The 26,644-nt window shown below is 39.9% G+C and overlaps 1 protein-coding gene across 2 annotated transcripts in view; it reads left to right on the top strand.

Moving 5' to 3' along the window:
- Window positions 1–26,644, top strand: part of CACHD1 (cache domain containing 1) — a 211,610-nt gene that overhangs the window by 109,531 nt on the left and 75,435 nt on the right. For both annotated transcript variants that reach the window (XM_061184082.1, XM_061184081.1), the window contains exons 3-4: window positions 1,736–1,884; window positions 23,537–23,643. In XM_061184082.1, the coding sequence (XP_061040065.1) occupies window positions 1,736–1,884; window positions 23,537–23,643 (256 nt within the window). The remainder of the gene's footprint in view (window positions 1–1,735; window positions 1,885–23,536; window positions 23,644–26,644) is intronic.

Raw genomic sequence — 26,644 nt, 5'->3', positions numbered from 1 at the left:
TTACTCAGCCATAAAAAGGAACAAAATGGGGTCATTTGTAGAGATGTGGATGGACCTAGAGTCTGTCATACAGAGTGAAGTAAGTCAGAAAGAGAAAAATATCATATGTTAATGCATATATGTGGAATCTAGAAAAATAGTACAGATGAACCTATTTCCAGGGCAGGAATAGAGATGCAGATGTAGAGAACAGATGTGTGGACACGGGGGGGGAAGGGGAGGCTGAGATGAACTGAGAGATTAGGTTTGACATAAATACACTATCATGTGTAAAATAGACAGCTAGTGGGAACCTGCTGTATAGCTCAGGGAGCTCAGCTCAGTCCTCTGTGATGACCTAGATGGGTGGGATGGGGGGTGGGGAGGTCCAAGAGGGAGGGGATATACACATACATATAGCTGATTCACTTCATTGTACAGCAGAAACTAACACAACATTGTAAAGCAATTATACTCCAATTAAAAAAAAAAGAATATCATGATGAGCTAGATCTGACTTTAAGTTAGAATTCTCCAAATGTGTAGAAGAAACACTGGGGTATTTCTCAAGTGTTTGTGTGTTTGGATATGTGTGAGGGAAAGAAATGTTTGCAATTTCCCTTTTCATTTTAGAATTGAATTTGTGAAGATGTTATTTGGAATTTCAGTCCTTTCAAGCACACCTTATCTTTATCCTGTTACAGAACATTTGTTCCCAAGGGCAATGAAGAATGACACTTGTAGGTGGGAAATGTGAAGCAAATTTGAAAATCGGCTTGAAAATAACAAACGAAGATATTCTGATTTGGCTCCATGTTCTCAGCCTCCAAGCTGTTGGATTGTGCGAGATGCATGACCCAAAGGAGATGATTAGTTCTCCTCTGGTGTGCTGATAATGAATAGCTCTACAAAACCAATTAGCAATAATTCTATCAGTCATTGCATTTGGGTAACATTTTGTTTAAGGGGAAGAAAAACAACACTGTTTTCCTTAGAGATCTCTAATTAAGCTGTGATATTTGGTGGGAACAATGGAGAAAAAAGCAGTATGCTTAGCAATTTGCTTTTGCTATCCCCATATGAAAGTGTATTATGATGAAGTGTTCTGTTCATAGCAGTTAAGAAAGACATTTGTCCGTGTTAAAGATGTAACAGACCAAACACAGATCTATTTCTAACAATATATTTTGTTTTGTACGGATGTCTGCGTTGCACAACTTCAGGGATTTGCCATTCACATGGAAGGCTGTGAATGGCGCCCCCTGGAGTTGTGTAGCAGAAGATACTGAATATCATTTCCCTTCCTTCAAGTGTTTTCCTCCTGAAAAATCTGTGGGAATCGAGAACCATGAATAGTGGCGTTTTTTCTTCCAATCACTATTGTTGCTCTGTAACTCCTAATACCCACTGTCATGCTGACAATAATATCAACAGGCTTTGTTTTCTCCAGCAAGGCATTTTATGGATCAGTATTGTTCTATCTGAATTTGAGCACACGGGTAGTTCTTAATGTATTATAATCTATTGTAAGATAGAAGTTATTATTTTACTGCTGTTGAAGTATCCTTCTGTGCCTTCTGGGCATTTTGCAATTTTTATTTCAGTTTACACAATGAAATGACACTTGGGTGTGTGTTTATCTTACCTGAAGTTTACTACAGGCAGCTTGTGACACAAATTGATGAGCTTATAGGAAAAAGTACAATGGATTCTTGTCCTGGTCTTTCGATTTATTTTGCTTACTCTCATCCTACAGCTAGCCAAAAAAATCCGAGAGAAGTTCAACCGTTACTTGGATGTGGTCAACCGGAACAAGCAAGTTGTAGAAGCATCCTACACAGCTCACCTGACCTCTCCCCTAACTGCGATTCAAGACTGCTGTACTATCCCACCTTCTATGATGGAGTAAGACTTGGAATTTTTTCTTGTTGTTTAAACCAGGAGTTGAATGGCTTTCCATTCATATTTAAAATACCTGTTTGTTTATTGCAAAATGTATTCCTGTCTTAAATTAGCCCTTTACCTTAACATAGACAAGTAATTCTTAAAGAAGTGTGACTATATCCAGGAAACTCATGGACCTTCCCTGCTTGCCTTTTTGTCAGGCTGCAATCCAGGTTCAGAAGTATCAAGTATTGTTTGAGTACAGAGTTGACTTAAGTCTAGAAAATTGCAAACATTTTTTTCATGTGTTAACTAATGCATCATGAATAAGACAGTTTCACTGATTCTGCTAATTTGCCTAATTTAAGGGAATGCTTTTTATCTTTGATACAAGAGTAGAAAAAATTCCCACTTCATACTTTATAGTGTGTTTAAAACTACCAAGGTAGATGTGGCTTCAGGTAATATTGAAACAGAATGGTTGAGGATATTTTTATTTATTGGCATAGTGATATTTATATCTGGAGGGGTGTAGGGTCATGTGATGCTGGAAACTGCTTGGAGGGGAAAGGACACTTATCTAGAGGTACAAAGAACTTAATTTTGATTTAGTCTCTAATTATCTGTGTGACCATAATCTAGTTACTTAATGTTTATTTGTATGCACAGTTTTCTATCAGTGGATAATAATCTCTATTATACAATTTAGAATTGGCTATTTACAATAGAATGACTAAAGTAAGTTAACATACTTTAAAAATTATGAGTGTAAATGTTAGCGTATTTAGTATGTATCACTCTTCTTTTTGCATAATAAGCGCTCTTGAAGCTATGCAAAGGATGGAGACAACATAGTTTTTTGGTAGTTAAATGATGCTTTGCTTCCACAAAGAAGTTTTTACTTATTACAGCTTCTTGGTGGGCTATGTAGGTAGCAGAGCATCCTCAAGTCATTTTATTTTTCCATCTGTGTGATGTTAAGATGAGTCTTTCTGTCTGGCTTACCCTGTCTGCAACCTAGAGAAGCTCATATTAGTTGTTTACTAAACTAAATGGAAAGTGTATACAATTTGGAATGAGACTGTACGGATATGAATCTTAGCTCCAGGACTTAATACTCAGGTGGTCTCAGATATTTGATGTCTTTGACCCAGCCTGTCTTCATCCCTAGAATGGGATCAATGATGGATACTTCACAGGATGTTGTGAGCATTCAGTAAAATCAACTATGAAAGTATTTTGCAAATTGTAATGTTCTGAACAAATATCAGCCATAATACACATACTTTCCTATCATAGTGAACATTTCATTTTTCGTTACTGATATCATTTTTATAGTTGGGGCATCAGTAACTTAATGTTTTTGACAGTTTGTCTCTAACCTAAAAATAAAATAAGGGTCCAGTAGGGCTTTGAACCAAAGAAAAAATCATTTCCTGACTGAGAGAAAAGATAGTATAGTAAGGGAGAAGTCCTTAGAACTAGAATTACGCTTAAAACACTGGTTCTCAACCAGGGTGATTTCCACTCCCGTTCATCCCCAGGGATATTTGGCAATGTCTGGAAACATTTTCAGTTGTCACAATTGGAAGGTGGGGACAGTTGCTACTGACATGTAGTGAGGGGAGGCCAGGGATGCTGCAAACGTCCTATAATGCACAGGACAGCCCTGCAAAACAAAGAATTATCTGGCGCAAAATGTCAGTAGTGCAGAAGTTGCCTCAGAAGATGGGAGATCTTCATGAAATTCCTAGGTGGAACTACTCTAGATGAAACAAAAAGCTTGAATTGACTGGCATCTACTTGTAAATCTACCTGGTATGTCACCTTCCCATTATTTTCCCCCCTCGTGAATTTCTAGTAATGTTTCAAGAAGTAACTCAATAATTTGCCTCGCTCCATAGCTTCCTGTTACCTCTTTTTTTCCCCTCTCCTTGTTTACCTTTGCCCTGGAGGAATTCACTGCTTCCTCATCTTTGTTCCCATAGTAAGTTTCCTCCGTCTCTATTACAGTGTAGAACTGAATGTATCACATGTAGTTGTTGGTAGGTCTGCCTCCCCTGCTGTTCTGGGCAGGGATTACACCTCATCTATTTTCATCCCAGTACCTTGCAATTGTGTTTGATTACTATTTGTTGGAATCTGGAATGGTTTGAATATGGGGATGAGTAAGGGGTTGGAATTTCTACTTGAGAGTAATTTCTGCTCTAAAGAAATTAAAAAATTATTGGGTGGGGGCCAAATACTGAACATAATAAATAGTTAGAGCAAAATGTGACACAGCAGAGAGGTGCCGTGGTTCCTCTAAGCAGAGTACTATACCAGGTGGATGGCATCACCAAAGATTCTGTGAACTTCAGAAGTGTGCATCTAGACCTAGAGATTATCATACTAAGTGAAGTCAGTCAGACAGAAAAAGACAAACATTATATGATATCACTTATATGATATCACTGTAATCTAAAATGTAGTACAAGTGAATTTATTTACAAAACAGAAACACAGACATAGAAAACAAAGCTATGGTTACCCAAGGGGAAGTGGGGGGTTAGATAAATTAGGAGTATGGGACTAACAGATACTACCATATATAAAATAAACAACAAGGATTTACTGTAAAGCACAGGGAACTATATTCAATATCTTGTAATAACCTATAATGGAAAAGAATCAGAAAAAAAGATATATATCTGAAGCACTTTGCTGTACATCTGAAACTAACACAATATTGTGAATCAGCTATACTTCAATTTTTTTTAAAGTGTGCATCTTATTTGATCTGGTCATTTGGAAGAATATCACAAGGAAATAATGACATGTTTATAAAGATAAATTTGTAAAGAGAGTCATTGTAGTACCATTTAGAATAGAGAATATTGTAAATATTCCTCAATTTCTAATAATAGATTAGTTAAGGAAACTATGTCACATTCATAAAAGTGATAACATAAGATGCAGCCATGCTGTAGAAGAGAATTTGCTGACTTGTGAAAATGGCCATACATGCATACACACAATGTACACATCTCAAGTTTGGGAAGACTTACATCAAAATGTTTTGGAGTAAAGACAGTGGTTTCCATTTTGAATATGCTAAGATAAGGCTTGAGGTCTGAGATGCAGTCCATCCAGCCATTTGGCAAAAACTAGTGATCTACCTTTAAGTGAATATAATAAACCATAAAATGTAGTTTCTGCCCTCCAGGAATTTCTCATTTAGTTCAGTTTAACATCTAAGAGACTTGAATTATACTTCTAGCAGGACCCATGTTGAGTAAGCAGATTAGTATGAGAGGCTGTTCCTCCTTTAGAGGCTGGACTTCTGTGTTGAATGTAGAATGGAAACTGTGGAGCTGCAATGCAATCTTCTCTCCTTACTAGGAGTAGTTGACAGAGCCAAGAACTGCCATTTGGGGTGAATCTGGTAAAACCAGAAGAGTTCTGATGATAAAGCTGAGTATTCAAAAGATGTACAGATGACAAAAAACAGATTCCCTCTTAAAGAGAGATCTGATCACAACCGTCTGCAGCTGAAAGTGGCAAGTGACAACTACCCTTCTCTTAGACTGAGTCTTCTTGGCTAAACAAGAAGCTCACTTGCCAGAGAATGTGTGTAGGAATTTTTGGAGTGAACACTGAGCTGACACTTCTCTAGTCATTGGCTAAACGCAAATACTTTATAAAATTGAGGCTCTTTCACCTTTTTAATGAAGATTCAAAAATGGGAAGAGTTAATAGTAAGTTATTGCTGTGAACCAGGGTTGGAATCCTTAGCTGCCCTTTTTCCAGTTTCTCATAAAATGCTTTCATCTGCATTTTTTAACCATTGCGGTATCCTACTGTGGACATTTTCAGTCCCTCTTTCTTGTATTTCAATCCCTCTGAAAAAGTCTCCATTTTGAATCTCAGGGAGTCCATGTTGGAGTTAAATGCAGAAAGGAAGAACTCCCAGTCTTGAGAAGCAATGTAAGGACATGACTAAAAACAGGTTATCCTCTACGTCAAGAGATACTGTTTTTTCTCTTACGGAAGCAACATAAAGTTTCTTTTGAAAATAAATATACCTAAATTAAAAAAACGCATTAATTAAAATGAAAATATTAAGGGAATGTGACCAAGTTTTGAAGATGATCGATACGGTAATGACTGAAGTTAAGGAAAAATGGACTCAAGATTGTTGAGAAAAGTCCTTCCGAATTGTAAGATTTTACTGTCCTATAAAGCAAACTCCTTTTTTTGGGGGGGGTGGGGGGGATGCGGATGGACTGCACTGTGCAGCTTGTGAGATCTTAGCCCCCCGACGAGGGATTGAACCCAGCAGTGAAAGTGCGGAGCCCTAACTACTGGACCTCCAGGAAATTCCCTATAAAGCAAACTCTTTATGCCCATGAACTGGCCACATGCATATGCATTAATAATGCCATTATAATAAATATAAGCAAGTGGACTTGAGATAAGGGATCACCAGTCTTATATCTGGATCTTGTCCATTCTTAAATATCTGGGCCCTGTAACCATTTTTAAAAATGCAACAGTGGCCCAATAGCACTTGAGCTATTTATTACTAACATTGTATCTGTAGCCCATTGACCTTGCTTCTCCAAATGTATTAAGGACAAGTTAGCACTAGGCCAATATTTTTATGACTGATTTTAACCAATGGCTAATTTTTATATTTTAGGCCTAGAATTTTATTTTTACTGATTTATAATCCATATTTGATTTTTGTCACTAAAGCTTGATAATGCATATTTTTTAAAAATAAAATGCCCAGTTCTGAAGAGAGAGGGACTTTAAAGCATTCTATTATAGAATATTCTGCAGAATACACCCTGAAGGTTTTACTATGATGACAACAGAGAGAATCTGCAAAGCAGCAGAAAATTGACTTTTTTCAGATGATTTTGATACTTTGCTTCTCAGACCAATCAACTCTTCTTACTCAGGAGCCCTGGAAGTTAATTATTTTGTACAGGGTCCTGCATAGTGATTAGGTATTCCGTCAATATTTGTGGAAGGAACGATGTGAAGAATTAATATTATCTAACGTGGAAAAAAATAGGCTGTGGTTTAATCTAAGACAAACTCATTTTCAATGGTATTGCTTTAAATAGCATAATTTTGAGAATGAGTTTATTCGCTCGTGTAATTTAATTTACAGCTCCCTTTGTGTTGTAATGCGTTAGGTGGGGAGGGTCCACAAGATCCTGGGCTCCCTCGCAAGGATTGCAGAGATGCAGAAACACCTAATAATGCCCGTGGTCTATATGTGGCCTACAAGTGTGTTTATCTTGGCTCCACGAGATGTTTTAAAGGTTTTTAAATTTGTACGTTTTAAAATCTGTTGCCTACCTTTAAACTTTAGGGGAATTACACATTTTAAAAATCCAAATTCTGGGATTTCCCTGGTGGTGCAGTGGTTAAGAATCCACCTGCCAATTCAGGGGACACGGGTTCGAGCCCTGGTCCGGGAGGATCCCACACGCCGTGGAGCAACTAAGCCCGTGCGCCACAACTACTGAGCCTGCGCTCTAGAGCCCGCGAGCCACAACTACTGAAGCCCACGTGCCTAGAGCCCGTGCTCCGCAACAAGAGAAGCCACTGCAATGAGAAGCCTGCGCACCGCAATGAAGAGTAACCCCCGCTCCACACAGCTAGAGAAAGCCTGTGGGCAGCAACGAAGACCCAACACAGCCAAAAATTTAAAAAAAAAAAAAAAAAAAAGAAAAAGAAAAATCCAAATTTCTGTCCTCTCTAAAATCAGATCTGACAGTGATGGGTCCACATTCCCACTAGGCAGTAGTCAGCTTCTGTGACAAGCATCCCCCTTTGAAGACAGCCTGCATTCTCCCCTTCACCACAGTCCCCACTAGCTCCTATCGCATTACACCCAGCTTATTCCCCTGACTTTCATTACCTGCTTGGCCCACATTAGCATGCAATATAATGTTAATAAATTTTTAAAATGTCTTATCCATGTACATTCCCTGATATGCCATCTTAAACATACATGCTCATTCTGTCAGGTTTAAATATAGCTCCTTTATGCATAATACTGAGAATATCTATCCCCAAAACCTGGCTTGCCACAGAGATTGGGTTATCCTGTGCACATCTGAAGCTATTGTTTTATCAGCAGGCCCTGCTAACCCTTGACTTTTTCATAAATCAGTCAATAATTTTGTCTTCCACATCTCTTAATCCATTTCTCTCCTCCCTTCCCCAATTTCTTTTGTAGGTACTCCTGCCTGGTAACATTCTTATTTTTTATTTTTGATATCTTTATTTAAGGAAACAGGAACAATGGAGAGGTTAAACCAGGGAGGAAGTACTGGGAAAATGAACTGAGATTTTTATTCTTTTTTGTGTCTCCAAGTAGGATTCGGTGCTGTTATCCTCACTTAATTAATGCTTGTTAATTGGATAATCATGGTGGGAACTGGCATTAAGGCATCTAGGCCAGGTTTGAGATGAGCAAAGTAGTATTCTGATGGAGCTACAGTAAGTAAGCAACTTGTTTTCAAGGCTCTCCGAAGCCAGCCACCCAAAGCTAGGAGACTTCAGCCTTGTAGAGAATTCTGTCATACCCATCAGGGGAGACTTAAAAAGCTTCACTGATTCCCAAAAGTGAAGAAACTTTGGACACCATTGTTAAATTGGATTCTTGCTATTTTACAAGGAGCTCTTTGAGTTGGGACATCCACTGAGATTGATACCGTCACCAGGGAAGGCATATAGGACTCATCTCACTTTCTGAGAGCCCAAATTCAATGCATCTCCCAGCTGGCACCCACTAGAACAATATGATTTCAGGAATCAGGTCTTATCCTTCAACCTGTTGAGGGTATTGTGCTGCAGACAAAGCAACTAGCATAGGTTCTGATGCAAGAACACAGCCTCCTGATTACAATTCTCATGAATAAGCCCATATTATAACTCTATTAGTCAGGGTTCTCCAGAGAAACAGGATCATTAGGATGTGTGTGAGAGAGAGGAAGAGAGATTTATTTTAAAGAATTTGCTCACGTGATTGTGGAGATCAAGTCCCAGATCTGCAGGGTAGCCCAGCGGGGGCTGGAGACCCAGGAAGAGTTACAGTTCCAGTCTGCTGGAAGAATTCCTTCTGCTTGGGGAGGTCAGTCTTTGTTCTATTAGGGCCTTAAACTGACTAGGTAAGGCCCACCCACAAGTCCCCTGATTTAAATGTTGATCTCATTCCAATAATCCCTTTGCAGAAACATCCAGAGTAGTCTCTGACCAAATAGCTGGACACTCTGGCCCAGCCAAATTGACATATAAAATTAACCATCACACCCTCTTAGAGAAAGCATAGAAAATTGGTCTACAAAACCTACCTTTGAAGTTGAATTTTTATTAACCCTCAGGTTTAGACTGGAGGATTCCAGACTCTCATTCCTAGAACTTTCTAGTGTTCTCCTAGACTGCTTCTCTTTAAAAAAAAAAAAAAAAAGTTAATGCCCATGTTAATGAGCTGCCTTCAAAGGAGTGAAGGCATTTGAGTAAGTCTTTATCCATGTAAATTGGTTGTATATTTTGTGGTATGATTTAGATGTTGTGCAAATTTCTGTGTTCACATTTTAAGTTCTTCAAGTATTATTGACATCATAGGAACCAGAAATAAGTTACTTAGAGAGTTGTTTTTAATTTTGATGATTCACATGCTGACTCATCATGTTCAGATTCCTGTACTAGGGTCCTTAGGATTCTTTAGGGACTAAAGAGCATCAGGTCAGGGTTTGTGATTGCCTTTTTTTTTTTTTTTTTTTTAACCTGAACTCAAACATGAGCTTTCTTTCATTTTTAAAAGGAGGCGAGCCTCTTTTTAAATATTTTTAAATCAATTCAGTCTCTATCATGGTAGAAAAGAAACATCTTAAGCAGTAAAGACAGCTTTCCTGTTCAGTTTAAATTCAGTTGTGATACAGATTATATCATAGGAATATAGTACTAAGACCAGATGGGCCTCTGCTCTGCCGGTTTGCTGTGTGATCTTGGAAAGTTCACTTAACCTTTTTAGTCCATAGCTTCCTCAACTGTAAACTGAGCAGTTTGAACTATACTCCAGAGAGCCAACTCAAGATTCATTATGGGCAACTTTTCCTGCTGCCCAAATTTGTAAATTCTAGCTTTGTTAGGGAATTTTTCTTCATCTTTTTGAGAGCTACCTAGAAAAAAAAAAAAAAAAGATGATATTATGCAGCAAGACCTACAGAGGTTAAATTACTCATTTATTCATTAACTTTAAAAAGTAAGCATTTGTGGAATGGTTTATGGAAGAAGCATTTCAGCTGAGTCTTGAAGGAGGAAAAGGATTTGAACGTATAGGGATATGGAGAGAGAGCTCTCCAGGAGAGAAAGGTCAATTTAAAGAAACCCCCATGGAAGGAAATGGCCAGGAACACTGAAGAGGACATTGTGACTGGGGGAAGTGATGGAAGAGGCAGCTGAGAAATTGGATTAATATCAGATTGTAAAGAACCTCAAATTCTAGACGGAATAACTCAGGAGACCTTAAGCTCTGTAAATGTAATGAAGGACAGTTCTCTTGCTTCCATGCGTCTTTGATGCGTGGTAGACACTCAGTAAATACTGGTTGTTTGAATGAGAGAATTTAAAATTTTCGAGAAAGGGAATGAAATGATGATCCCCTTTAAGGGGATTTTACTTGTCCACCATGTAACTACTAGAAGACCTAGTTTGATTTCATTTATGTAGGCAAGGAACAAGAAGGGGGACTGAACTTGGCTGTTGGCACCCACTGTTGGATATTGGAAGAGGGAGGAATTGAAGGTGGCTGGGGTTGATTCTGGATAGCTGTGAGAGTGGTTGATATCAGGTTCTAAGTCATATTTCTATCCTGTGTGCCCTTTCATCTTTCTTCCTGTTACACCTGAGTTCAGGGACCCTGTCAACTTTGTTTTCAGTACCTTGCTTGAACAGGTCCTGAATATATATTTGCTGAAGGAGTTCATGCATGGTAGCAAACCTGATTTGGTCTTTAGTTTGAGTACAGGTAGTGATGATGATGTCAGAATTACTGAGCTACTTTACCTCTAGGCAGAAATTCAAGTATTTTATGCCCATTCATGATGGTCATCGTTTTCATCTGAGTATTATTCCATTGTGATAAGCTCTGATAGGAAATTTAAGTTGTTGTTGACTTAGTTATCTTAGTTATTAGCTAGATTCAATCAATAATAATAATAGATATGAATAATTATTATAACAATACTAATGATTATTATGCAGGGTGAATTTAAAAGCACAAAATTTCCAAATATCTATGTATATATCACTTTCAACTCAACTTGTCTGTATCATGTTCAAGATAGTTAAGTGCAAGACATTGTGCTAGACACTGTCTGATAGACAAAGATGAATAAAGCAGTTTGTACCTTTAGGAGCTCAGAGGATGCAGAGTAAACTAAGCAGACTGTGTCAAGTGTCATGAAAAACCCAAAGACTCTTTTAGAAGAAAAAGTGATTATGAACAGAGGTCTCTGAGCACTCAGGCTTGGTAGAAGAGTGGTAGTTGAGGTCTTGAAGAGTGGAACTCCTGCAGACATATCTACGGGGAAGGATGCTTCAGACCAGAAAACAGCAAGCATCACAAAGCATTGAGTGTGGTGAGGGGTAAGATATAGCTGGAATGGCAGATAAGAGATGTATGGGGCGGGCTCAGAATCCTTGGTTGACTGGACAGATTTCCCTCTGTAAACAGTAGGTTTTAAAGCAAAGAAAGACTGTGGTCAGGTCTGAGATTTGGGTAAATGAATTCGTTGGCAAGTGAAGGATAAATTGTGGTGAAGAGACAAGTTGTTTGTCAAGCTGGGCCACCCTAATAATCTAGGAGAAAAGTAAGGACACCTCAAGGAAGGATTGTAGGAAAACAAAAGATGTCCTGGGTGGTGATGGGTTACGTAGAATATTACCCATAGACAGGGAATATAGAATATATAGATTCTGCCAACTAGATTTTATTGGAGATCTGGGTGGGGAGGAAGATTTTAAAAGATGATTCTAAATTTTAAATTGAACATCTCAGAGGAGGGGAATTATTAACTAACAATGAAAATAAGAGCAAAAGATATTTAAGAGGAAGGTGAATTCAGTATGAACATGCTGATTTTGAATTTAAGTCACATGTTGATCATTCTTAGGAGGTGTTCGGCAAGCAGTTGAGTTTTTAGCCTGTAGCATCACTTTATTTTCATCCCACAGATGTTTTCACCCCCCCCAACTATGTTATATGCATGCGTTCAGGAGAGGGGGCATAGTGGAAAGGTATAGTTTTAATGCTGTGCTGATGCACACTTGAGTTTTGTATAAAATGATGTTCCTAGGCATAACAGCTGACCCACATGTGGGCAAATCCTATTTTTTCCAGCCCTATTTCAAGGTGGTGCACATGAAAAAAATGATAAAAATTGTTTAACCCTATATACATTTTATTTCTTATTATTACTGTTCTTATGAGAAACAAAGCACTGTGACTTAGCCAGGTGCTTTTGCACTAATGACTCTTGTTCTGTTTTTCTTTGGGTAACACAAGGTCAAATAAAGTGACAAGCGTGGCTCTTGACCACTGAGTTTAATTTTATCGCAGGTCCTGTTCCTTCCACAGGAAGATGTGTTTTGTGTTTTTGCCCTCACAGTACTGAAAGGTGAATCTCAGTCTTTCAAGTGTTCTCCCTGCCTTATCGCACAATTTCATCTTCAGTCCACTTAAAAATTATTATTACCTGCAGGCAGGCGAAATGTTACAGATAACAGTCTTTATGGATATTGGTACCAGAAGGACTTGCGTTGAGCTCAAAATTCAACAAGGATTTTGTAGAACACCTTACATTTCAGAACGCCTACTCAGTTACAATATCTAACTTATGTAAAAGAGTTACATGTTTATGCTTCAGTAAAATACTTTCTTCTGTAAACATTATTTTACTTACATTACCTCCTTCCTATGATCCTCTCAGGCCTGTTGGGTACAATCCCCCTCCTCCCGCATTTTGCAGATGAGGAAGTAGGCTCAGAGAGATTGTGTCAGGACTCAGGGGAGCTGGGTGTGGAACCCAGGTTTCCTGATTCCAAATCATTTTTTCTTTTAATGGTAAAATATTTTGACCAGTGGTAAAATCGGAACGGCTTATCTGCCAATTGAAATGCTGAACTATGTATTCCTTCTTAGAATTTCACTTGAGGCTATTGTATGACCCTCTGAAGTTTCTAAATTGGCTGAATATAAAGCTCCTACAGTCTGGTTAGTTTGTCTCTCAGTCTTAAAACCATGTTACTGCAGTAGTCTGTGTCATTTCCGTGTGTGTGTGTGTGTGTGATATTTATAAAGATATAAATATATCTTTAGGCATATTGATGAGTACCCTCATAGCAGAAAACATATGCATTTGGGTCTGCTGACAATCCTGCTTTCTAGATTTTTCTTGTGTGACCTTCCCTGAAGGAAGGACAGGAGACCTGCCACACTGCTTAGCATACTGATTTTCACCAGTGGCCTTTTATGGATTTTAGGGAGCAGTGGTCTTGCAGTTTTCCTTCTTGCTTGCTCCCTATCTAGCTAGCTAGTCTCTAAAAGAAACTACCGAGTATTCTTTGCCAGCTTTAAGAAATAGACCCTATTATAGCAGAGGACTTCCCTTGAGGTTTTCATGTGTTTTATTGTGCAAAAATATCAAAGTGTTCCAAAGAAGGTCAAGATTTAAAAATCCCATGTCTATTATCTTTCTTGGAGACTCGACTGGTCTGGTATGATGATGGACCCAGCTATCTTCAGACTCATAGCTTTATTAACGTTTGAATATTGGGTCAGTAATTCCTTTTGAGGACACATTAACCATAAGTATTCCACATCTTACGTTTCATGTTCCTTCTACAGAACAGGGAGATTTGGATAGGCCTTGTCTCTCTCCTTCACGAATGTGCCTGAGAGATTGAATGAACCGGTTCATGTCCAAGGTCATCTGCTAACTGAGGTTCTTAGTGCTTCTCTTTGATGTCTGTGTCATACCACTCACAGTTGTCTGCTATTTACTAAGTACCCAGTGTATGCGCAGGAAGAAAACACACGAATTTACAAGCTCTGGTCTCCAGTCCTGGCAAGCCTCAGCCTCTTCGGTTTTCTGCATTTTGTCATTCAGCATTTGCTAAAATTTTACTCTTCACAGGCAGACTGTGGGCTGGGGTCTAGGGATAAACATGGGAAAGGATCTCTCTCTTTGTGTCTTCCTAGCAAGGGAGAAAGTATATAAATAAATAACCGTAAAGTGTGTGAAGTCCTTGTTAGAGGTCAAGTGGTATGATGGACAGGGGGCTACAGAACGGCACAAAGGGAGCCTGTGGATCCCACCCGGCCTCTGTCCACCTGCCCGTTTTCTCTTATTTTTTCAGATACCTTTCTTTCTTCTTCTTCATGCATCGCTGTCCCAACCTGGTGACGAGGAAGTTAAAGGATAAATGTTTAATGTGGTTGTGGATCCACTTCCAATTCCCCCAGATGTCACACCTGTGCAATTTTCCAAGCTTGTGTGAGAAGGCAGGTTAAATGGAATCTAGAAGCAAAAACCAGATTACAGCAGGGCCTTCTCCCAGGGATCTGCTTTGGGGAGGGGGGCTGGGGAGGGGGGCAGTGAGAATGGTAAAAAAGAAATATGGCTGGTTTGTATGACACTTAGACTCTCACAGAGAGGGAGACACTTGATTGCTCTAAAGCCTTACCTTCCAAGGGCATTTGAAACCAGCCTTGTTTCCACTCTGGCTGGGTTGCTGAACCCTGAAGATTTAATCCTTATTACTGATAAGAACAGAAAGAATGTGACTTATCTCTCCAATCTCTGCAGAGATGGAAGGAAAAACCATTTCTTGGAACATGATTACACATTATTTGACAGCTTTTCAGTTTGCCCATTAATTTAGGTGTTTGAATAAGTAAACTCAGTTGGGGCTGGGTGTCGAGTATCATTTTCTTTATAAATGTGAGAGTTCCTTTTTGAAGTGATCCCATTCTTACCTCTTCCCCCACCATTCAAACAGAGTTTAAATATTTGCCAGTGTAGGTGTTTGATTTTTATCTTAGCTCTTTCTTTGCTTAACGTTATTCTCATGGGTGGTTAAGTGGAAGATAAGGGGGTTCTTGTTTAATTCTTTTCAACTGGTGTTGCTCAAATATTTGGAGAGCAGACACTTCCCAGAAAGAATGAGCAGGAACCTGGTTGAATGGAGGTGAAGTGAAATGTCTCCCTGTCATATCTGAGTAAACCAGGCACTGTTGGGCCGTTACTAGGATGTTTTTTGGTGTCCAGGTCTCCTTTTAAAGGCTCCTGGAGCTACTGGTCGAGGGGTCTTGCCTTCTTTGCTTCCCAGAAAAATGTGTGCTGCTCTTAGAATGGAACTTGGTAGTTCAGTGACACCAGCAGCAAGGGACTGCCTTGTGCTGGGAGCTCCACCTGAAGTCTCACAGCATTTGTTCCACACCAGCTTCTGATCTGATACCAGATTTTGCTTCCACAAGAAATGGTGTGTATATGTGGTGTTTTGGTTTTTTTTTTTTAAACCTTTTGCACCTATCTCTAGCAGTGATTAAAAACAACAGACAAGTAAAAAATATCCCCTACTCCATTAGCTGTCATCATATTGGCTTTATTTATGGACTCAACTATCACTGTAAGCCTTGCTCTTCTGAGATATCCACAGGGATTTGCTTTTTAAATTATTACCTTTAAAACGTGCCCATGAATAATACCGCATTTCACCAGCGCCCTTGGAACCCACACTGTGGGTGTGGTTTTTGTGTGCTATGTGATAAATTGAGCAGCTTTGCTGCAAATGTTGAGGAAAACCCGGGGTTTTAAGTGATTTGCCTGGCAAATCACCTTCCAAAGGAAATTTAAACAAAGACCAAGAAAGAGATTTCAGGAAGTAAACCCCAACTGGTGTATGTGTCTCTCTTCTTTATATCTTTTTCTTTCTAAACTGGGACTCCACTGAAAAGTTGATTTACACTGTGAATCGAGGCTGAATGAAATCCAATTGGAACTCACTTGAACACTGTTTTGATGTGAGATTCAAAGCTTCTGCAAATTTATTTTACCTTCTACATTTGCTGATCTCCTGCTTGTAAATCCTGTTGAAGGAGAATAAAAATGACTGCAGCCTGATGGGAATTAAATGTCTGAAGTTCAAAGCAGTTTGCACATCAGAGCAAACGTCAATCAAATGAACATCTTGCAAGCCAGGCAGGGAGTGAATTTCTCCATGGGGAAGAGATCAAAGTGGGAGTCACAGTTCTGTTTTCTCCCTCGGGATGAAGTTTCGATCAGTTGTTCATGAAAGTAAATCCAGAAGGAAGTTTTTTCTTTTTTTAACTTGAAGGGGTAGGAAAGATGGAGTTATTTCTCTTGAAACTAATTTTCAGGCACTGGTTTTATCTTATGAAAATGAATACAGAAAGCAGTCATAATCCACTATCTCCTCTTTTTAGAGTGAGAGTCTGCAGGAGATTTATGTAGGATTGTTCTCTTATTACTTTTTTAAAGGACAGATATAAAGATAAGTTGAATTGCCTGCTTATTTTATAGGAAGATCTATAATTTTACCAGTTCTTGACCTTTCCATAAACCTGAAGTTTTATAAATGTGACTGGCAGCTAATATATTTCTCAGTGAAAAATCTCTTAGGTAACCCTTAAGAGTAACTGACATCTTTTTATAATGGATTATAAGCATGAACTTCACATTTCTCAGTCTCCAAATCAGGGTAAATAGCATGTTTCTTTTTAGAAATCATTTTTCTAAAAGGCACATGGGCATAAAATGCGCTCCTGTCTTCGGCAAAGCAACTGTTCATCTGGTGCCTGGAGGATGGCTAAGCGAGTTTTACTGCTGTGTTTGGAGTCCAGAAGAGAAACAAGCATTACTGAGTGTGAGTGAGTAGAAGGTGGAGAGATAATCACAGAGGTTTTGCTCACGTAATTACTTCTCCCAGCTGACGCACCAGCTCTGGACACACCGTGCTCCTATATCTCTTAAGCCCCCTGTTGACACCTGCTTCCTTACCTGCCTGCACATCAGCAGTGTCGGCAGCCATAGAAGCAGAGGGAGGTTTATTTCTCGGCATTTCATGTTAACTCAGTTGGGGAGTGGGTGCTCCCCACATGTGGGGCAACTCAAGACATTGAGACTGTTGCCACTTAAAGAACTCCATGGAGCAAGAAGCAGGAGGAAGGAGAATTATTGTCATGTCCCTGAATCCTTTCAATATCAGAATGTGGGGACTTAATAGGAATAAATTAATTTAAAACCACCAGTATTCACTATGTGGGGATTACCCAGGAAGCAAGGATTAAATCCAGTTCTTGAAACAAGGTAACAATCTGTTTCATCCTTTGCTAGTAAACTTTCAGAATCCAAAGGTCTGTGAGCCAGCTAGACAATAGGTCAAATTGCCCTCTGGCTGAGGTTCTCCTGCAAAGTGGTTATTTAATTCTCAAACATCAGGGTTGTTCTGTGGATTCCTTCAGAAAAATAACGTCTTCAGGTATTTTACGTGTTATTTTTGGATCAGGTTTGATCTCTGGAAGGCTGTGTGTTTGCACCACATCAGCTGGGGCTTCCCTGAGCCGTGTTTCAGTTTTACGCCTCGCTCACATTTACAGTAAAGCTTAAGTTGTGTCTGTTTTCCGTTATGTTATTCAGCACCTGGAATTCGTTGTCCCATGGGAGAATTTTTCAGAATTTGGTGAAATTTCCTCTTTCTTGGTCTTTTCTTAGTTCTATCTTATCTTTCTTGTACATAAGCCATTTGTTTAAGGTTGTCAGATTACCAGAATGCCAGGGTCTTTCTCTCAGAGGAGAAAGTTGGTACCAGGAAAAGGAGAAAATTGCTGTGAGCTGGCCCCAGGTCTGCTGTATCTCTTCTCCATGCAGAGAATGGACATGCTCGCTCTTCTGTTCACGTGGAACTTCTAGCTGCCTCTGCTGCCCTGAAACCTCTCAGAGTTTAGTGGTGAATGGGAAGGGAGCTTGAGGCTTTTCTGGAGTGAAATAATAAATAGTAACCCCAAAATGGCCAATTCCAAAGCTATGCCAGTGGTAAACATTTTAAAAATCTAAGTTATCTACAATTAATAGAGAACACCTGCCTTTACTATCTTCTTCGTCTTCCTTTGCATCCTCATCTTTGTCCCTAGAGTTCTTTCTCTGTAGCTATCCATTGTGAGGCCTTATGCTTAGCTACTGTCATTTCCTATTAAGTAAAAAGCAAGGATTTCCCCTAAGCCCCACAAGCTTTCAGATTAATCCTTTCCTTTGAGAGAATTGAATTCTACTTCAGCTGTTAGATAATGTTAATGATGATTTATTGATTGATTTATTGAGATACAGTGTAATGTATTCATTATGAATGAGAGCTTGAATATATGTTCAAATCTAGGTTCTGTTACTTCCCAGCTATGAATCTTGAGCTTCTTAATTTAAACGTTCTGTGCCTCAGTTTCTTGGTCTTCAAAAGGAGATAATAATAATATTTCCCTTGGGCTTGTGAAGATTAGACGAGTTGATCCATGTAAAACACTTGGAATATTCTTGATATAATATATATATGTATACTACACAGTAGCTGTTAACTGTTATCATTACTAATACATCCATTACTAGTTATTATTATTTCTTAAATGTTTACTATGTACTAGGCTCTTACAAGCCGTTTTCTGATTATGAAATAGGTACTATTTTTATCACCATATTGTAGATGAGAAAAATGGAGGCTTAGAAAATGTAAGTTCTATGCAAGAGTTAGACAGCAATAAGCAATTTAAATCCAAACTCCAATCCAGGTCTGTGTACCTCTGAGGCCATGCTCCTGACCATGCTTTGCCGGGGTGGCAGTTCCTTGTTCATCATAGATGTTCAATGAATATGATTTAATAAAATATACAGAGCTTTCCAGTGACTTAGCTCTCTGCCCTTCCACGTTAGTCAGCCACCAATAAGAAAACTTATGGAGAACTATACATTCCCAGGAATGCACTAAACCTGAGAGAGAAATATAAATCCTCAAGGAACTTACAATCCATTGGCAGAACTAAGACTTCTCAAGGTTTTAGAGAGACTTGGGAGTTCAAGTGCTACATGGTAGGGTTTAGACAATAAGGCTTCCATAACAAAATATCTTGGCATCTCCCCTCACTTCACCTTTATTTAGTATATGGGGAAGGCAAAATAAGTAAGATAATTTTCTCATTATTTGTAATAAATCTTATGTTAGAATTTTTATTGATTAGTATTTTGCTGATATAAGCAGAATCTAAAACCAACCAGTCTGTATCTGTCGTACGTCAACTGCATTGACATTATGCTAAGCCTGATTACAAAACAATATTAAAAAATTAGGGAAAAGACACACAAGCATGAATTAAGATGCAGAGTGGCACTAGTCAGTTTAGAGGAGAGAGGGCTCCTCACAGGCTGGGGCTGACAAGAGGACTTCCTGGAAGGAAGATGAGAAGAGCTGGGGGCTTTGTAGAATGGGCGCAGTGAACACCAGAGAGCATCACAGTTCGGACCCAACAGAAAAAACATGTATGGAGGGACTGGTCTGGTTAGAGCTATAGGTTGGGAGACAGTGGGAAGGGAAGGTTGGGCAGATTATTGATGACCAGCACTATATTGTGAAACCTTTTTATGACTGACAAATGTTTACTGAGCACCTACTCTTGTTAATGGGTTACTTTCAGTTTTATTGTTATAAAAATGTTTTTATAACAATACACTACAAAAAGAAAAACAACCTATAAAATAGTTCCCTGGTCTCTCTGGTCCCAGGAGCGAACTCTCATTTCACAACAGCCTGGGGAGTCTCTATGTGCTGGGTGCTGGACGCCAGCCTTCTCCAGGGGTAGGGCTGATGGCCCAGGTCCTGGCCGTGGAGCCTCCACCCAGGGAGAGCGGAGCTCTCTTCGAGCTTACACTTCTTCTGGGAGAAGTTGTCAGTAACTCTCTTGAGTTGCCTGTCCCCTTTAACAAGTTCTTCCTTATTTGTCACTTAAATGAAGCAGTGTGGTGTGTGGCTCATCCTTGGACAGAGAGCTGGGTGATAAGGTCAAGTCTCTCTTGGGTCCCTGATTTGCTATGTGTACCTTGGTGTCACTTTCCTCAACTGTGAGATAGGTAGGTCTAAAAAAAGTTTGTAATTTGTACTGCAAAGTCCAGATGTGAGTTTCAGGCATACCTAAGAATTACTCTGCTCTCTTGATTCAAATTGAAAGATCCTCTGTCCTTGGTCTCTTTGAGGCATACAGAGAAGTACCTGTGCTCACGTGGAAAGCCATTCTACTGCCTTATTTCTAAAGGAATCTGCGTGACAGGATTGGAGGGCTTCTCATCCCTGGAGAGACTGTCAAAGTCAGATTCCAGGGCCCCACCCCAGACTCACTAAATCAAACTCTTCTAGGGTAGATCCCAGGAATCTGCATTCCAGCATGCTTCCAGGTGATTCTGATATGGCTAGACTTTCAGTAATTACGAACCATTTATCTGAGTCATGATCCTCACTTGTTGGACCTCTGGAGGCTTCTGAGGAAGCCCAGAATAGGGCTAAGCACTGGCACGATGGATGTTCGTAGAAGATCAGTTAATATGAGTGCCTGCTTTTGACAAGAACAATGCTAAGTGTTATGTATGCACAGTGGTGAATAAAACCAACAAGACGTGGGGTCTGCTCTCAAGGGACTCTTGTCTGTTCATATAGCCTGATCTATAAAAATCCACCCATTAAAAACATACACAGGGACTTCCCTGGTGGCGCAGTGGTTAAGAATCTGCCTGCTAGTGCAGGGGACATGGGTTCAAGCCCTGGTCCAGGAAGATCTCACATGCCGCAGAGCAACTAAGCCCATGCGCCACACTTATTGAGCCTGCTCTCTAGAGCCCGTGAGCCACAACTACTGGGCCTGCGAGCCACAACTACTGAAGCCCACATGCCTAGAGCCCGTGCTCTGCAACAAGAGAAGCCACCGCAATGAGAAGCCCGCGCACCGCAAAGAAGAGCGGCCCCTGCTCACTGCAACTAGAGAAAGCCCGCGTGCAACAACGAAGACCCAATGCAGCCAAAAATAAATAAACAAATAAATAAATAAATTTATTTTAAAAAACATATGCAAATGGAGCCATAAATTGAAAATTATGACACTTGCTTTGAGAGAAGATGGAGACACTTGACATAGACTAGGAAGTCACCCACAATCAGAATAGACCTTTCTGGAGAAGTGATAAGTGAACAAAGACTTGAAGGATAATTAGGCAGATAATCAGGAGAACTTTCTAGACTTGCATTGTCCAATATGGTGGCCACTATTCGGTGACTGTTTACATTTTAAATTAAGATTAAACAAAATTGAAAATTTAATCTCTGTTACATTATTAGCACATTTCAAATGCTCGGTAGCCACATGTGGCTGCCATATTGGACAGTGCAAAAATAACACCTTTTCATCATCTCAGAGAATTCTCTAGGACTGCCCTGGTCTAGATCAGGGGTGGTGAAACCAGTCTGGCACACCACCTATTTTTGAAAATTGAGTTTTACTGGAACACAGCCACACTTATTCTTCTGTGAATTCTCTTTGGTTGCTTTCACACCACAATGGCAGAGTTGAGTAGCTGTGACAGAGACCTTGTAGCCCACAAAGCCTAAATATTATCTGTCTTTTATTAAAAAGTATGTGATGGAATAGGTTTAATGTGGCTGTCTAGCACATGGAGGGCAAGTGAGTTCCTTGTCTAATGCTGCTCTTGCTTCACAGATGTTAAATGCTAAAACAAGAGAGGGACAGTGAGATTATGTTGCTTATGCACACCGGCAGCTGCTGATGTATTAATCTCCTCTTTTCTCTCCATCTGTGGCTTTTGAGGCAGCAGTCTTCTCGTCTAGACAAACTGGACCAGGTCCAAGGAAGAGTGACCCCACTGGTGAAGCAACTGTGTCCTTGGAAGCACAGTTGACAATGTTGATATAATTGTGTACTGGGTGAGAGGCTGGACTAAAGAGTCTCTTCAAATCTCTTAAAACGCCACCTCCTTTGAGATGATACGTATCAAAACAAAACTGTTGAACTTTTGCTTTGGAACCCAGCACACCCTTTGAATACCTAGCCCCTTTGCTTATGCAATCAGTTCATTTTAGTAGTTCTTATGTAAGATCCAGAAAATCAATATTCATGTGAATAATCACATGGACCTTGATTTTTAGGAGTGTTTCTCCAGGGTTGTAGAGCTTCTCTACCTGTGTTAATGGAATTTCATTAATGACATTTATCATCGAAGATACACATTTTAACACAAGTTTTTAAAAATCTAACTTCAGATTGCGTTTATTTGCAGGTAACTCTTAGAAACTTAATGAATCTTCTCAGTATCTGAAATCCCAAATAGCTTATTTAGAGGCTCAAGATTTTTCTCTTTCGTTACTTCTGGATTAAATTCACTTAAAAATAGTCTTAGTGGGCTTCCCTGGTGGTGCAGTGGTTGGGAATCCGCCTGCCATTGCAGGGGACACAGGTTCGTGCCCCGGTCCGGGAAGATCCCACATGCCGCGGAGCGACTAGGCCCGTGAGCCACAACTACTGAGCCTGCACGTCTGGAGCCTGTGCTCCGCAACGGGAGGGACCGCGACAGTGAGAGGCCCACACACCGCGATGAGAAGTGGCCCCCGCTTGCCACAACTGGAGAAAGCCCTTGCACATAAACGAAGACCCAACACAGACAAAAATAAAAAAAATAGTCTTAGTGACTATATATAAATGAGTCGGTACATTTTCCTATTATTTTCTTGTAGATTGTTGTTTGCCCTGGCAAATGAGTCACTGATTACACTAGTGTTTATTGATCAGCTACTAGCCAGAGTACTAGCATTGTTCTAGCTGTAGTACCAGCATTGCACTCCCACTGGAAATCAAGAAAGACCTTGGCCTCATCTATATTACAACCTGGAAGGTGCAAGCTCTGTGTCATTTATCATGAGAGGAACTGTGGTACATTATTTACAATCTTTTTGACAGCTTTGGAAAATGTTTTATTATTTCTTTTTTTTTTTTCTTCAGATAGGAAAACTGGGGCTCAGACAAATTGCACAATTTGTGCAAGTTCACACATTTAATAGTGACAGAGCAAGGATTCAAATCTAGATCTTTCCTGCTCCACAGCCATTCTTTCTCCTTCACTACTGTCTATTTTTGTTCTTGGTCATTGGTTTTCAGACAGGATAATTTAAAGAATTGTTCCACATATCGCATCAGAGCTCAAGTCTGAATTTTTGTCATTCTAGTCTGAATTTTGTCAAATCTATTTTCTGTATGATTTTATCAATAGTACCTGAATCAAGTTCATTGGGGTAAAAGTTGGCTTGAAGGATTTTTTTTTTAATCTCCTTAGAATTGATCTTGATTTCTAAAACCTTCTAGATGCAGATGTTGGTTTCACCCACACTGCTCTGAAGTGATTTTTTTAAAAATACTTAAATTGCAGTTTTACTGTTTATGAGCTGACCTATTTTGTACACAGTATGAGGTATTACTTTTGTTGGTTAGTTTTCTGGATTGAATAACCACCAAATAAATACTGCTAATTCTCTTCTATTGTTTCAGATTTGATGGGAACTTTAATACCAATGTATCTAGAACAATTAGTTGTGATCGACTGTCTACTACTGTTAATAGCCGTGCCTTCAATCCAGGACGAGACTTAAATTCAGGTCAGTAATCTCTTGGTTTTGTAAAGGTGAGCTATGTTCTACCACATTCAAGTTGAATAAACTTATTGCTTTAGCGATTTTCTTTAAATTTTGAAGGAAAAATATGTACTTAAAATTAGGTATTTCCTTCTAGCAAGTTGACACTCAAAAGAAGGAAAGGAAGAAGAAAATCGAGTGGACGTGTATTGAGCATTTACTACACATCTGTGTATGTGGAGTATGCCATGTGATTTGCTAGATTCTTTAATCCATTATCTCATTTGTTAGCAGTTTTACATTTGTTATTTTAAAGGTTACTTTAGAGACCCATTTGTCTCTGCACTTAGGAAGTGTTGGATTCATTTGTATTCCCTATCTATAATATTTAATTTGGGAGGTGGGATTGAAGAATGATGAAGGAGCTTTTCTACTACTGAACAGTGCCATGATGCTATACAGTCGTCCCTCAGTATCTGCAGGCACTTGGTTCCAAGGAGCCCCCAAGGATACCAAAATCTACAGATGCTCAAGTCCCTTATATAAAATGGTGAGCTATAACGATTACAGTTGGTGCTTAGTATCTGCGAGTTTCGCATCTGTGGATATGGACAACTGACTGTATGTTGAGGTTGAACTTTCTTCCTGGTCTTGTTAGAACCCAATCGTATGCAGTAGTAATAACTACTAAGGCACCTGTACACATGGTTATGTATAGCTTCAAACTGACACCGTGTCTCTGCTTTCTTGCCCTGGAGTTCCAGTCTACATTTCTCACTCTGTTTGTCTTGTTATGTACACTTGTTGAGTGATGGGCCTCAGAACCTAAAGGCTTCACCTTTTAAAAGCTGAAGTGCCTTTAGAAATCACCAGCCTCAATCCTAGAATTTTACCAAGGAATAATCTGAGGCTCAGGAGGGTCCTAAGACTTCCCTCATTACTAGAGAGAGAAAGGATTTAACCCTTAAACATGAAGAACTGTATTTCCCAGATTCCAGGCCTCCTGGAGACATGTAAAAGCCAAGAGAAAAGCCAGAGGGCCAGAATATTTACTTTGAGAGGCCCAACCAGTATTGGTTCAGGGGAGGAATTGTAGCCTTTGGGCATTGTATACACAAACCAGGTAATCTATTAGGTCTGGAAAGAAAGAACTGTAAGCTTTATATTGCTTAAGGATAATAAAACTATAGCTGCTATCTAAATGACCTGACCTAAATCTGCCAGGCACTTATCGCCTAGACCAATATATAATGAATTCAGTCATTTTTTAAAAAATTGGTCAGAGAATCTTGAGGCCTTCTGGAGCAGGTGGGGGTTATTTAACTATTAGAAAGGAAGCTCAGTGAAAATATTTTTCATAAAAAATAACTGAAGAGAGTAGAGAAGGACCTGGAATGGGTGGAGAAAATGAATTATGGGAGATTCCAAAGCTGGAACAGGGCACAGAGCTGGAACTTGAGTCTTTTGACTGTCAGATTCAGTACTTGCCCTCTTTCCCTCAGCTGTGCCCAGCATAGGGTGTGTGAGAGTACGAGAAGAGTCGGGAAGGACTTCCAAGATATCCGACCTTATCAATGAGAAGGACAGAGTTGCCATTGATTGTGATGGGGAAGTGGAGGAAGAGCAGGTTTGTGTGGGACGCATGGAATCAACTTTTCAGTTTTAGAAAAGTTAAGTTAGTTATCTAAGCGAAAATGTCTCATAGACAGTGGGATATACAAGTCTAGAGTCCAGAGAATGGACCAGACTGGAGATTTATAAATGAGATTCATCGTGTATAGGTAGTACTTAAATCATGAGACTCAATAAGATCATATAGCAAGTGGCTATGAATAAAAAAGAGAAGAGGTCCAGGGACTGAGTCTTGGGACACTTGACCACTTAGAGGTCACTGACACGAGAAGGAAGCAGTCGCAAAATCCGAGATGGCAGTCAGTCTGGTGGGAGAAACAGGAGAGCCATCTCCCTGAGGCCAAATGACGAAAGTGTTTCAAGAAGGAGGGAGAGATCAGCTGTGCTAAGTTGGCCCACTAAGACGAGGGCTAAGAAAACTGACCATTGAATTTAGCAATATAGAGGTTATTGGTGAACTTGACGAGGTTTGTTTGGTGGGACAGTAGAATAGAATGAAAGGCTAATACTTATTGGTTCAAGCTCTTAAGAATGCAGGAAAGGAGATGGAGACAGTAAGTACATGAACTCCAAAGGTCTGCTGAAAGGGAAGCTGGAGGGCCACATGGAGTCAAGAGAATATTTTTATTTTTTTTAAATAAATAAACAAATTTATTTATTTGTTTGTTTATTTTTGGCTGCGTTGGGTCTTCATTGCTGTGCACGGGCTTTCTCTAGTTGTGGCGAGCGGGGGCTACTCTTCGTTGCGGTGCGTGGGCTTCTCACTGCGGTGGCTTCTCTTGGTGAGGAACACGGGCTCTAGGCGCACGGGCTTCAGTAGTTGTGGCACGCGGGCTCAGTAGTCGTGGCTTGCGGGCTCTAGAGCGCAGGCTCAGTAGTTGTGGTGCACGCACTTTGTTGCTCTGCAGCACGTGGGATCTTCCCGGACCAGGGCTCGAACGTGTGTCCCCTGCATTGGCAGGTGGATTCTTAACCACTGCACCACCAGGGAAGCCCCAAGAGAATATTTTTAAATTGAGAGACATTATGGCAAGGTCATGTGCCAAAGGGAAGGATCCAGTAGACAAAAGTGAGGAGTGAAAAGAGACAATTGCTGGAGTCTTTTCCTTGATTAGGCAAGAGATGGTGGGATTCCAAGTAGAGGATGTAGAAGCACGGGGCATTCATTCTTAATGAGAGGAGGGAAGAAAGAGAGGGCATGTGGAGATGCCCATAACGACCGACGTGATGTCGGGAACTTGGGGACATGCCCTTCGTAGTGACTGCGTTCTGTCAGAGAAGTAAGAAGCAAAACCATCAGCTGAGAGTGAGGCCAGTGGTGGGGGTGGGACGGGGACGGGGAAGCACTGAAGACCTGGTAGTTATACTAAGAGTTCTCTTTTGTGACAGAGGT

Source organism: Eubalaena glacialis, chromosome 3 (genome assembly GCF_028564815.1).
Source record: "Eubalaena glacialis isolate mEubGla1 chromosome 3, mEubGla1.1.hap2.+ XY, whole genome shotgun sequence".
Taxonomy (NCBI): Eukaryota; Metazoa; Chordata; class Mammalia; order Artiodactyla; family Balaenidae; genus Eubalaena; species Eubalaena glacialis.
Note: the sequence above shows the minus strand (reverse complement) of the source record. Positions and strands in the feature narration are given on the sequence as shown.